Source organism: Rhea americana, unplaced genomic scaffold, assembly GCF_003343005.1.
Source record: "Rhea americana isolate MKP2758 unplaced genomic scaffold, rheAme1 scaffold_48, whole genome shotgun sequence".
NCBI lineage: Eukaryota > Metazoa > Chordata > Aves > Rheiformes > Rheidae > Rhea > Rhea americana.
The window spans coordinates 554,339-568,614 of record NW_028186623.1 but is presented as its reverse complement, the minus strand read 5'-3'; the positions used below and the strand labels follow the sequence as shown (position 1 = coordinate 568,614).

At 40.3% G+C, this 14,276-nt stretch overlaps 1 protein-coding gene across 3 annotated transcripts in view; it reads left to right on the top strand.

Moving 5' to 3' along the window:
• The window catches only part of ARHGAP32 (Rho GTPase activating protein 32), a 193,947-nt gene that overhangs the window by 18,845 nt on the left and 160,826 nt on the right, over positions 1-14,276 (top strand). For all 3 annotated transcript variants that reach the window (XM_085316757.1, XM_085316756.1, XM_085316755.1), the window contains exon 2: positions 11,918-12,026. In XM_085316757.1, coding sequence (XP_085172883.1) covers positions 11,918-12,026 — 109 coding nt within the window. The remainder of the gene's footprint in view (positions 1-11,917; positions 12,027-14,276) is intronic.

The window sequence follows — 14,276 nt, the reverse complement described above, 5'->3', positions numbered from 1 at the left end:
TTAAGGGTTTATGTTTCAGATGCTTCTTTTTCGCAGTTAAACAAAAACAACAACCACCAACAAAACAGTTCTGTTTCCTGAGCTCTAGCGTTCACAGAGGGYTTGGGATGAGGTTGCACGGTGAAGCACTGCAGCACCCTTGCAACCTCAGATTCCCAGCTCCAACCTTTGCAAAGCCAAGGTAAATGCCCAGATTCTGCCCACTCAATGTACTCAAAGGCAGAGGAAGGTCTTTGAAAAGGGTGTGTAAAGGTCTTGCTCGTCTCCTCTTTGTGAAAGTGCATCCMGAGGAAGAACTACCATGCTGTGGCTGAACCAGGGCTTCTCCAGAGCAGTGTCTGTAGASACAGGCAAGTGCTTTTGCTGGCATAGGGAAGAATGGCAACAAAAAGCTGTGAAGAGAGGGGCAGCTGCTGCTTCTGATGGTAGCAGAGTGGCTGGATTGCTTCAGCTGTTTTGGAGACATCATCGTTGCTTAAAAGGGTTGGCTTGAAGCTGTGTTAGATAGGCACCTTGATAATACAGGTATCTGCAGCCCGGTGCTTCCAGGTGTAGTGGTCCTGCTGAGTTTTTCTGTATATATTGTTTCTCTGTCTTTGTTTTTTCGGAAAGAAATTCAAAAGGTAATGGGGAAAGGAGAGGAGGAGATGTTGCATAAAACCTTAGTGGTTAAGGCCACAGATTGGGAAACAGCAGATTTCAACACTGTCCTGAGYCTGTGCAGTTTAATTCCCTGAGAGAGTGCCCTAATTACCTGCCTGTAAGCAGGATTCGGATAGAGGCAGCTCTCRTTCTGCCCTACGTGAAGCTCGAATATTGTGTGGCAAAGAACAGCAGATGCGTGAGGGTAGAGTGTGTGATCCTGTAGTCCAGAGTGGAGGATGTTTTTCTCCCTGTGTTCTGATATTGTTATTATTTTTTCCCCTCCAGGGCCTAGCAGAGTGTTTCATACTTAGGAGCCTTTGGATTAAAGCTGTGCTTCTGTGAGTGGTCTTTGTGGTTAGGAACTTCCAAACTGAAATTATTTGCTATTGTAGCCTCAGTCTTCCACTGAAATRTTGCACAAGTTACTTGAGCTGTGTCAGACACTGTGGCTTTTTGGAAAATGGAGGTACTCCCTTTGCTCAYCTCTGGTCTGCTTTGAGGTAGATGGTCCTTGCCTTGACATTTTACAGTCTCCTGGCATACGCAAGTGCAGCACTTAGTATAATTGGGGGCAGTAAGGACTACAACAACAGAGCTTACGAGCAGAAATCTTTCCCATGCAGCTTACGTGCGGTGTTTCAGCGGTGTTTCAGTGTTGCCTTCCTGTGAGCAGCCTTTAGAGTGAATGTTTTTGTTTTATGATGTACCACCTTTCAGTTGCTCCTCGGAAATCTAAAGTAGACTGAAGCCTTGGCTAATTGTTCTATTGCTGTTCATCTCCGTGGCAGCAGGAAACCTAGCAGCAGGGTTTCCATTCACAGCAGACTGGGGGGGCAGCTCGAATGCTTTTGAACCAGAAATGCATGTGTGGGTGTTGAAGGTAGAATGATTGGCTAGTAGTGGTTGCAGCTGTATCYTTGAGAACACGAGACAAAGGAGATCAATGGTCTCTTTTTCCATGCTTTTTTTTTAATTATATATTTCTGAAAAAGATATTTACCAGTTGCAAATTATTCCAAAAGGGCAAGGTATTTTTTTTTTTTTCAAATCTCAAAGACTGCGTCAACAYGGGGGCTATTTGTAGTGCTGACACTGGTGTTCTGCATAAGCTTGGAGCGGAAAACGTACTCTGAACCGCGGCGAGACACTTTGACCCCTACATCTCCTATGTCTTCTGGTCTGCATTCAGCTCTCAAATGCTGCTTCCGCTTGTCACCCCTACACTTTACTTATCGCTTTACTTACTGCTGCCACCTGCGTTTTCTCATCCTTGCATCAGAAGCAAGAGTAGCAGGTGAGCGGCCCAGACCAGCTATGGCAGCAGAACAGGTAGAAATACTGCCGCAAACGTGCCAGGGCCACTGGCAATTTAAGCCATCAGAATGCCTGGAGCTATTCTTTACTTATTTCTTATGCTTAYCTTCACTAGTTTTTTTTCTGCAGATCGCGTTCCATTATCTGGGGTTACAACCGTTCATCCCCAGCGAGTATTCACTGGCAAGTCTGCTTTGCATGTTTTTTCCCCCTGAGTCCCCCCACAGAGTGGGGCATGACTGTGTTGAGTTATCCATACAAACACAGTCATTTTTTGCAGTCAGTTTGCTGAAACAAAAGGGAGCTCTGGGTAGGTGATTGGCTCCATACAAATGCTTAGGCAGAGAAAGGATTTCCCTGCTAAGCACCTGGCTGACTGGACAAGTTTAAATGTTGTTTCATGTTATGAACAGTTGTCACTTAACAGTATGCAAGGCTAATTGTAACTGATTAGTTGATTGCACTTAATTAGTMCATGTGCTGAAGCACCTTTTTTTTCCAGTAGTTGCTAGTGTTAGGTTTTAGGTTTGATAAGTAATGTATGTATGCAAAAGCATGAAAATTYGATGATTATTTTTATAAAACTTTTTAATAACTAAGAACATAGCTCAAAACATGTAAAAGCTGAATATTCCAAGAAATTCCAGTTATGCAAAAACTGAATGCACGTTATTAAAGCCCAATTCAACAAAGCTTTTAAGTGCATGTTCCAGTCCCTACTTAGTTATGTACTTTGCGGAAGAGATGGGTGCTACTGATCTGAGCCAWAAAACAGAACCGGATGAGACAGGGAACATAGTAAGCAAAGCTACCAAAATTATAGGGCAAGARCAGAATAAAAAGAAGGTGGGTCTATTGAGCCTTTATTCTCTTTTGCTTTCAGACATAGAGATGATTTACATAAGGTGGTTTGGGAGTCATCTTGYAGTGTGCCTGCCGAACCGTTTCTTGCTTTGAGAAAAATAACAGTAATGGATTGGGTTTTGTAGTGTGTAGTTGGTTTCTCCTCTCCCAGCATCCCTGCTTACCCCTTGATGGCCATGAAGAGCCTACCTGAGCCAGTGGTGTTGAGGGCCTGCTGGCAGAGCTGTCATAGCTGGCTCAGCAAAGTTGGTCACCTGGACAGCCAGCCCGAGTATGTATGAATGAGAACATATGCAGTGCCCTCAAGCACTAGAATATGGACATGTGGGCTGGTGGGGGCTTTGCTTTTTCCAGCTGAGGATCAGAAGGGATAGTGTGAAGTAACATATGTGTGTATGCATGTGTTGTTTCAAGGATGTTGAGTAAACCAGGGAAGGAGATGAGACAGGCTGCCTGTTGACTGCTTTTTGCTAAAACGCAAACTGTCCTCTGCAGACTTGCTCACAGGTTTTAAATTCCACCTGATCTGATCTTCTCAGATCTTCTTCAACTCTTCTTAGTTCTCATAGAACTTTTCTTTGGCAGCTCAGAGGCTATGATTTAAATATTCATGCAAATTAATAAACAACACACATATTTTGAAGTCTGAAAATTCAGTTAAACCCTTGAGCAAAGATAATTTAACTAGATAACCATATCAGAGCCTTTATTAAAAGCACATCSAGAGAACTGAAATAGGGCAAGGAAACAATATGTTAATTACTCTCTGCAGTACTGCTGGCCTTCTCTCCTCAGCACTGTAGAGATATATTAGCAGTGGAAGCACTGGCATGTCCCCTATGTTACTTTTTAAAAATAATCAGGTGATACTGCTGATTTAAAAAAACCTTTTATTTAAAACTTTCTACCTTTCATTTTAAAAATCCATTTAAAAACTGTTATATACTCCTAAGTGAAAGGTTAATGCAAAGGGTGGGGGGGGGTGAGGGGAAGGAGGAGAAAGATTTTTCTTCTGGCAGATTGTTAGTGTCTAATTTAATAGTTGGTGATACATGAGCAAGAAAGTAATTTTTTAGAAATCATTTTGTAGGAACAGAAACCCCCAAACTAAGAATATGCTTGAAATTTTTTTTGTGACCTTGTAAACCATCTCCTAGACAAGGAGTTGAATAACAATTGTTCATATTAGCAGTCGTGCTCTTCATTCAACTCTACCCTAATAGTGGTGATCTCCAACTTACCGTTGCTTTCCTGAGTGTAGGTATGATTTTCCARTCTCTATTTGGAATTTGCAAGTAGGAAAAGTTAGAAATTTTGATACTGAAAACTATTTTAAGACTATGCCRTACCTCATGATGTCCTGTAAAATCAAATTCACCTGTATGTGTAGTAGTGATGATCTTGCTAAGACCTGTATTCCCGTACCTTCTCTGTTTGGACAAATGTACAGATTTTCCTGGGGACGTTCCATGAAAGGTTCACATTTACTAAATTGCTGCACAACATAAACGAACACGTTTTTCCTGCTCAACTTTTGAGGGCCCAAAGTAACAGTTTGCAGACTCTCACAGGCGAGCAGACCACAAGTTGAAAACCRCTGATCTAAATATATAAAACTGGTCAATAGGTGCCTCCTTATCTGAATTAGCAGAGCTACAGCATAGAATAATTTGCAGAAACATGGTTTGATTCATGTTCACTAATAATGTGTGATGATGTGTGCTTTTTAATATCCTTTCATTGTAATATAATGTTACTCTATTACTTTTTCTTACCAGTGGCTTCCTAAACAATTGGATTTTGGCTTTCCAACTCTATGAACTTCTGTCAAGAGCTGCAGTTACGGCTTTTGCCTTTGTAGGGCATACARTCAATCACAATAAACCATTTTGTTATGCCAGGTTTTCATTTAGTGGTTGAGGATTAAATGCAATCCATTTACCATTTGTTTATTTATGAGGTGTGTTTTAAGCTGACCTTATAGGTTTTCTCTCATCCTCCATCCTTCAGACAGACTTTAGAAATCTTATTTTATGTAATACAGATGGACGTAATGTAATCAATAAGGTGTTGACAGTGCTGATTTAAAACATGGAAATTAAATCCTCTTTCAGGTCAGCACTGTCAGCCTTCAATTCCCATCTCTCGTTTTATTTTCCCTAGGGCTCTTGGGCTATCTCTGCTTTCCATATTGCATGATTATTCTCTTCCTTTCCACTGTATTAGTTTTAGTTTTGTGGATGCACTGTTCATTTGGAAAATTGGGAATTGGGTGTGGGTGGGGGAGGTGTGGGCTTGGGGTTTTTTTTTCTTTTTTTTTTTTTAACAAATGCGTAGCTAATGCATAGCTATTGTGATATAAGTTTGATATCAGAAATAAAGAAATATCAGTGTTTTTCATTTTATTCCAACTTTTTGTCCAGTTGTTCACGCACTTTGGGTCAGATCTCTCAATTCTTGTTTGCTAGTTTTTTCAGCTTTCCTCATCGTGATAAGGAACAATCCATATAATATGAAGAGTCCTCTTAATAATTCTGCTTTCATATGCTGTATGTTGACATTTTATATGTTTTTTTTATATATATTTATATATATAGATCAAGACGAGGTGTCACAATGCTACAATGAAAATATATATATATATATACACATGCATATATACATATATGTGTATGTATTCTGTGAGAGCTGGGCCTCTTTAGGCCTTCCTCTGGGGAAGGGAAGACTGAGGGGGGATCTTATCAATGTGAATAAGTACCTGAAGGGAGGGAGTCAAGGGGATGAGGACAAACTCTTTTCAGTTGTCCCGTGTGACAGGACAAGAGGCAGTGGACAGAAATTGAAGCACAGGAAGTTCCACCTGAATATAAGGAAGAACTTTACTGTGAGAGTGTCAGAGCACTGGACCAGGTTGCCCAGRGAGGTGGTGGAGTCTCCTTCTCTGGAAATGTTCAAGGCCCACCTGGATGTAAGCCCGTCTAACATGCTGTAGGTGACCCTGCTGAGCAGGGAGGTTGGACTAGATGATCTCCAGAGGTCCCTGCCAACCTTACYGATTCTATGACTCTGCGATATTCGTTGTAGCATTGTGACACATCGTCTTGATCAATTGTTTTTAAGCCCTCTAAAGCAGGATTTTCAGGTATCTTTTGTATTGGTTCMCTGTCGGCATATCTTTCCGTGCTGGTGATCGAGAGGTATGGGTTTGTAGCCTGGGACCTCTCTTTGCAGTGGGGGAGACAGAGGCGCTGCAATCAGGCTGCTACGCTGTGCCGTGGAAGATCGACACGCTCAGCGTTAGCTTGAGTCTTCCGCACAGTGACTTACCTGTGGTGAACTCCTGAAGCCTAAAGTAAACCCARATCTCATTTGTCTACAAAATGTTCTGCCAGTTCTTGTGGGGGTGCCCAGAAGCACTGCATAATGCTACTACTCTTAGACTTGCAGCACTGCATTACACACTTAGATTTCAGTCTGCTGGCTCCGCTGTTCTCCTTTTTCTTGAGTAGTGTCTGCTAACGCTGTCAAACTGAGAAGTGCTTATGGAAGACCAACACGGTTGCCAGGAGCAAGGAAGATCAACCAAGTGGGTGTACAGTTCCTGGAAGCAATATAGCGCCTGTTCTGTGCTATGTTTTTAGTGCCCTGATAAAGATTGTGTCGTTTTGGCCTTCTATGCAGACTATTTGAGCAGCATAAATACCAGTTTTTATCAGATAGTGTTTGAAGCACGTTGGTTTTCAGAATAGATTTGTGTCTGCAAAGACCTTATTTAAATTTGGCTTCTTGGGTAGAATTTATATTTCAGAAAACATCACTGTCTGTGGAGTTCTAAATCCTCTTGAATCATAAATTCTGTAGGGCAGAGCCATGCTTTTGCATTGGTTGAGAAATCTCCAGGCACAGCAGCAGTGCTGTGTAAATAATAAATACGCTAGTAAATCAGTTATTATCAGCCCCCACCCCCTAAATTGAGGTCAGAAGGAAAATTCATTTGAGGGGGGAGGCCGAAGGGAAAGCTGAAATGCCTGATGCTCCCTTGGGAAGAAAACCTAAAGATCAGAACTGGTGTTTAATTTTAAAAAATACATAGCTCGAAATGAATACCTGTCAGGCAGACAATTAACTCTCTGATGTGAGGAGTCTGGCATTCAAAATGCTTAATTCCAGCCAGCACATGGCTTTTGAACCATCAAGCACCTCTGAAAGTAGTTTGTCAACACCCTCATGTCCTCCTAGAGGAGAGCGATTAATCTGTGTGTCATCAGCACCTGGATGACACCGAAATCCGTGATAACTGTGCTACTTAAACCACTGTGGTCCAGTGATAAAACATAGTATGTGTCAAAGAAACTCAATACGGAGTACAAAACTGCTGTTAGGAACCCCACAGTTCTTAGAGTAGCTGYCTTGTTTCCTCCTCCTTTAAATTAAGGATCTTTTCCCACAAAACTAATTTTCCTGGTTCTTAATCTCTTGTGCAGACAGATATGTGGAAATATTTGGGTTTTGTGGATGTGGGACTGTTTCAAACCCTGCTCTAGAGAAAGTTACTTTCTAGTGGAAGTTTATTTAATTTTACAATATATACAATGTACACATAGACTAATGGTAAAGTATGGATATCAGTCTGAATATTGATTTTCTGGTTTTATAAAGCATCTGGCCTGCCTTGTCTGTTCTAGGCGCTTGGTGCTTGCAARGCATCGCAGCGCAGTGGGTGAACAGCGTGCAGAGGTAGGGCTTAATGCTCAGTAATGCACAACAGCTGGGGAATGTGCTCAGGAAGGCAGTACAGCTCTGTAACTGAAATAGTTTAAATACTCATCAGCAGACATAGAAATGTCATAACTGATGGGATAAATTAGATTTGAGAACCTGAAAAGGGATAATAGATGGTTTCTTGATACAAATGTATATACATATAGGCCAGCTCTGACTTGAAATTCATAAATTGACCTACTAGAGAAGTTTAAGGAATGGGTGTGGACGCAGGCTGTGTCTTTTGTGAAATGTCCTGTAAACATTGGTTCCAGTACATTTGATTCTCAATTTACAATGAAGAAGGATTCATTCATCTGAAGAGAGATTGCTCAATGCAGACAGAACTTCTATTAATACAGCGGTGTCAGATTCCAGGTAAAGGGAATTCAGAGCTGCTGAACAGCYGGAGAAGTGACATTTAAATAAAATTGTGTATCTGTTGTTATGGCTAATATTAAATTTTGTAGTTAATTTTCAGTCATTTATAACTTCCATGAAAGGGCCAAATGTACACAACAAAGCTGGTTCTTTTGTTTGTTTGGCCTTTAATGCTTACAAAATGTCTATGTCAGTGTTTTATGTAAACACTAGTTTTTTTCCCCTCCTGTGAAAAACAATCTATGGCAGAAACAAGGTAGTTAGTCTTGTTACATCTTGACATGTGTGGTGAGWTAGACGCATGTATGTTGTGCTATTTATTTGCTCTATAAATCAAAATAATGTCAAATACACATACAAATATTTAGACATGTGCTTATATGTTATATACCTACTTCAAACCCCTCTTGCCCATCCTTGTGGCTAGGAAAAATCGTACTGTCTGACTGCTAGAAACCTCCTTGCCCCAGCTATGTGGCTCTATGGTTTTACATGCCCAGAGGACCGTTTTCTTTGATGTTCCTTTCAGTGACTGTGTGTTCTTTGGTTTCTTATTTTGGGGCTTACAGTGGGACTCCCAGCAAAATACAGGTCTGCAGCTTTGAAAATTAGTAGCCACGTTCCTGTAGGAGGTCCAGAAGAAAAGCTGGGAGCGTGTGAAGATATAATGCCTGGAAGTGGTGTTGCAGATAGGTGCCAGTCCTTTGAGTCCTTCCATAGCAGCTTCTCTTGAGATCTGAGCTGTGGTTTCATTCTCCGTGGCGTCCTTGAGAGTGTGGGGTTCCTGTAAAATCTCTTGAAACAGCTTTGACAAAAGGAGCGTCTTGAGTAGCTGCATTTCTTCCTCCCTCCCTGCCCTTCTCCTGCCAATATTTCAGTGTTGCTAATTTACAAAGGTTATTTTCCTTCATCTAGATTAGGGGCCATGAGGAAAAAAGCCAGTAGGCTTGGGAATATAAGGGACTAACACTATCCTTAGCGTCTTTTGTCTTCCTTGCTGTTTTGGCTCAGACGGCATGGAATTAAATAGCTACAGTGCAGATTAATAATGGTTCACAGAAGGTTGTCCAATGTTTATAATGCTGTTAGAGAGAAAATCTTAAATATCATTTCTAATATTTTGTGGTACTGTGACTAAGTATTTGATTTCTGGCAGTACTAGAGTATTCCTGTAAACGAATCTAGCAAATGCTTCCCAGACTGGTTGTTTGAAGTATGCAATGGTACACGTAGAGCTTTGCTTGTTTCTAGTCAAAGTCCAGAACACCTTCGTTAGGCAGAATAGGAAGAATGAGTTTCAGAAGCTCAGTGGGAAGGGTTTGGGAAGAGTTGTATCATGGAGTTTTGTATGCATAGTAAGTTTGCAGGTAATGTGAGAGAATAGATCAGGCACCTGTAGAAAGTACTGGGTGCTGTGATACCCATGTTTGTCWGAGACACTATGAAAGCAGAGACCTAGAAACCTAGGCCTGATTTTCAAGATTATTTAAAACAGAATGTTTTCTGTGCTGCGACTTACACCACAGCCAACAGCAGTATTGAAGTACCTTGAAGTATCTGAGTCTTCATCTCGCTTCACTTTCTCGTATGGTCATGCTAGGAGGAGAAGGGCACAGGAAAATGTTTTATTCTGGCCAGGTATTTCTGTTTGTTTTTAAGTTATTGCATATTTGTCAGTAAAAAGAATTTTTTTTTTGCATTTTTTTTTCTTTTGTGTTTTGCTGTCTTAAATGTCTGTTTCTGCAGCAGGAGTGAGTTGTGCTTTACAGTAAAGGGATAAAGTCGTGCGTAGAACATGTTTTCCTCTTGACAGCATGGTCAGAACTCCCAGTAACTTCAGTGTGCCACCAGTAAGCATGTAATTTGTGTAATATATATCAAGTTTGTATACATATATTTTATAATCTCAATTTTCCACCCTCTCCTGGTTTGTAGCTTCTGCATGATAAATCTTCTATAAAGTAATGCTTACCTTACATTGAACCTAAATGGCCTGTCAGGATTATGTCTGGTTCATTAAAGTAGGACCTGGATTTGCTGCAGGTTTTTTTGCAACACAGGATAGGAAGTGTCATTCCATCTGAACGTTTCCCTCTATCACCTGAAACTATCCCAGGATAAACTGTTGCTGGAGGCAGTCGGCCATCCTTATKGTAACATACTTACTCCTGCCGTTGGCCATTAGCTATGCACAGCAATGAAGCGCTGAGCCGGATCCTTACTGCTTGAAAATCCCAAACTGAGATCTTGCACTGGTGATTCATTTGGCTCACTCAGACTCTGGATTTTTCTGGCTGTTTCTGTATGAATGAAGGTCAGTGTTTTGGAAACAGCATAGTCAAGTCGTGTGAATGTTGCTTATATAATTGTAGGAGGAATACCAAGCTTGGAAAAAATAAATGAGCTGTTAGCTAAAAATTCCYGTTTAATCCTGTGCATCTGTGTATCTAAATTGTTTTATTCCATCTTGAGAAATTTCTGAAAATCTGTCAGATCTGAAGGTCAAGTTGTCATTAAATGACATTTGAAGACAATCAGTAAAGTTCTTGAGTGAAATACACAGAGCCAACCATATTTTTTTTTCCTGTCCTTGGGCAGCCCTATGTTACTGGCAGTGTTTTAGATATTAAAAAAATGTGCTTGTCAAAAGGAAATAGCATTTTCTTGGGTGGAAAATGCTAGGAAACCAGCTTTCTGATGAGAAATCCAAGTGGAATTGCTGTAACCTTGAGGAGTTGTATAGTAAATTCATTTGTTATCCAAAATGATCTTAAAGATTTAAATTCGGTCATGTTATTTTCWAACCTATAGTCCAAGATAGCATGCATTTGATAAGCTTTTTGTTTGAGTAGTGATGTAGAAAGGTGGATCTTATCTTACTCTCCTCTTACTTTCATTCCATCACGCTATCTGATGGTGTTAAGCCGTTGTGGGATGATTTGTTTAGATTCTTTTAATACAGTTGCAATAGTGCCAAACCCAAACATTTTGAAATCTTGAGCAAAGCCTTACCTTGCTGTTTTCAAAATCATGAGGTTGACTTTAAAAATGTTGGGGTTTAAGTTTCTCTCTTGTGTTTTGARTTTTGATCTCTGATTTTGTAAACCTTTTCTTTGCAACCAGCAAGTTAAAATAAGTACTGATTTCTTATGTGGTGGAGTTTCCAACAGACTTTTGGTGCTTCAAGCCTGCACCATAATCCCTGCAAAGGCACATTTGTATGGCCAGCAGGTGCAATTTTTAATGGCACTCTTTTTGTAACAGCAAGGCTTGTTGCAGGGATGGGCTGAGAAGCTTTTATGAGTATTTTCTTTCCATCTAATTTTGAGTCTCTGATCTCTGTACAGGCTTAAAATTCACTTCATGGCATATTTGAAAGATAGCTCTTTATCTGAAGAAATGCTTACCTTGATAGACTGAGATTGATTTGAGCTCATCCTTGCAGAGTTGGGGCAGTTGAAGGCACTCACACTTGCAGATAGGATCAGTAAGAGCTATGAGAGCTGATGGCTCAGGCCTTAGGACATGAATTGAGGCTAAGATATAAAAGCTACTGTCAGTTTTTTAGGCAAAATAATGCAGAGACAGCTGAGGATCAAGTGTTCATATTTCTCTTGATAAGGTTAATGTTGTTTGCCTGCGCAATATAGGCAATTTGTTGAAATGTACAGAAAATTAATCTTTCTTATTTTTCTGTGTTTTAAGACTGGTGTCGATGAAATGAAATTACCTGGTTACCTGATTGGTTAGAAAGTGCAGATTTTTCCATCAGATTCATTTGTCCTGCTTGTATAATGAGGAAGAAAGAGAAACTTAAAATTTTATCTTCAGGATTTCTGGATATAGAAGCATTTGTCACATGAGCCAGTTAACTGAGCACCATGACAGATCCGTATGTAAGGTTACYTACAGATTGTCACTGAGTACCAAACTTATCTGTCCTTTTTTCCAGAATGATGAAGTCCTCTGTACATTCAGAAGAAGATGACTTTGTGCCAGAGCTTCAGAGAAGCATCCATCCCCGAGAAAGGCCAGACTGGGAGGAGACTCTCAGCGCTATGGTAAAACACCTTGCTGCATTTTATATATGCTTTATTTTCAGTTGTGAACAGAATATCCTGCACTGCTGATTCTTTTATTTTCTAATTAGACTTTGATTTATATTTCCTGAGTTTCAGATTTTTAAATGGATTATATACTAGTTTCAAGAATACTGAGCTACTTTCCTTTCTCTGGGAATTTGTATGAGAGAGAGAATGAGCACACATAACATTTCTGCCCTATTAATATGTGCCCCAAAGCAGATCTAGTAACCAATTAAAAGGTCCATAATGTCACAAGGATTTTCAGTTCATATTAACCTCTTTTTCAGCAAGTATTTTGAGCATGAAGGGAACTTGTGAAAACATGCTCTTTGAAGCGTACAACATTGTGGAAAAAGATTTTAGCAAATGTTGGCTAAGTCTACAGAAAAAAAACATGAGACTTGAAGCTAATGTGCCATCAGACTGAACAGAAATGCAAAAGAGTAACCACGGAGGTTCTGTTCCCGTGCTGAATGAAGACATGTGGGCAGCAAGCCACGGACAAGTGTGTGTATTCGATTTATTTGTTTTCTTTTTAAACAAGTGAGCGAAGTCCCTGCGGTCTGCTTTCCCCAACTGCCTCTAGCATTTGCTGAACCTGGAAAGTCAGTTATTTTATTAACCGAAGAAGGCAATCTGGTTAGATAGTTTTGTGAAGTTATCTTACTTCAAAGAAGCTTTTCCTGCCTTGTTTCAATATAGGAGACTTTGGAGGCTATATACTGCTTATTATTTTCAGGTTTTCTACATTGCCTCATTAGCCTACTAAGCTCAAGGAGAAATTGCATTTTGTGGCAGATCTTAGTTATGGAGGAAGGTYTCAATTTTGCAGGACAGCAGTGATACCCTCAAGGGCATGCTTCACATCTGAGCAGCATGTCTCATATTGCCTGCTGCGATGTGGGACCTGGGGCAATTTGTTCCTAGCATTAGATCACATGGCAGTGGCAGAGCTTCAGCCGGGGAAAGCCATACCTTCCCCGCTTCTGGACTTCAGGTAGTGCAGCAGGAACATTGGAGATGGGGTAAGTTTAGCTCTACTGCAGAGGAGTCAGATTCAGCTGATGGATGAGGTTGAAGATGTGTGGAGAAGTCCTGGGTCTGTGTGGGAAATCCAAGGCCCTTGTGAATAAAAACAGTTTTCATTGTTGCTCAGTAGATATTTTATGTATTTGCTCCTTCTACCTTGGATTTGCAGGGCTGTCGAAAAATGTTTCACTTCTTTCTGCACTGTGTTATGGTACATTCCCAGTGTTTCCATGGCTTTCACATAGTCTTATGATGAGACTTTCTGCGGCATTCTTCATATAGTGTATCTTAACCAGTAGCATGTGTATCTTAATAGCAGCACTTAATTTGAACATGCAGGTTATTTTGTAGTGGTTTCTCATATTGCCTAGGTTTAACTCCAGCAGTGYAGAGAAAGATGAGACTCTGTAAATCGAGCTCACTCTTCTTGAAGTGTAGCAGTAGATAGATTCCTTAAGATTTTCTTGCTTCTTTTTGTCACAACATAAAATCCTTAATACTCCCGTTGAAGATCTGAGTAACAGGTTTTCTTTGTCTAGAACTTGTGATCTTGTCACACATGCATGTGTATTTTACATAGCAACACCTTTCCAAATGACCTTTACAGGAAGGATGCAAGATACTCTGAATTTACACTGTGCCCTACTGTGAGAGAGCATGCATTTCAGCTTCACTGATTTTCACAARCTGAATAAGCTTTCCTGAGATACAGTTCAAGTGAAACAGTGCTATTCATGAAGCCAGCAAGCAGGACRTTTTTGTATTCCAAATTCACTGGAACATGAACATTCATCTCAGCGGATTATTTAAAGTTTAAAATACCATTAATGTCTGACAAGGTCAGATGAGATGTATTTTGGGTGAACTATTCTTTATACACAATATTCAGAAAAAGTATAGGTAATAAACCTTCCTTACTCTTTTTAATTTTTAAAGAAGGGAACGAAAATGAGTTCTCTGTTTTACTGTAGTCAAAGCATCTTGAAAACCTATCAAGTACAATGATAATATTTTGTTCCAAACTTTATTTTCAAGCCAAAAACCAAAACCAGAACTTTGGCCCCAGCAGCATTCTTGTCTGCTGGCATTTCCTGCGCTGGTCCGTCTGCTTAACTCCTTGCTCGTTCACTGTTAATGCCTCTTTGCAATGGACACTTCCTTTATATATAGAGTGTCTATTCTTCCCCCCCCACTTTT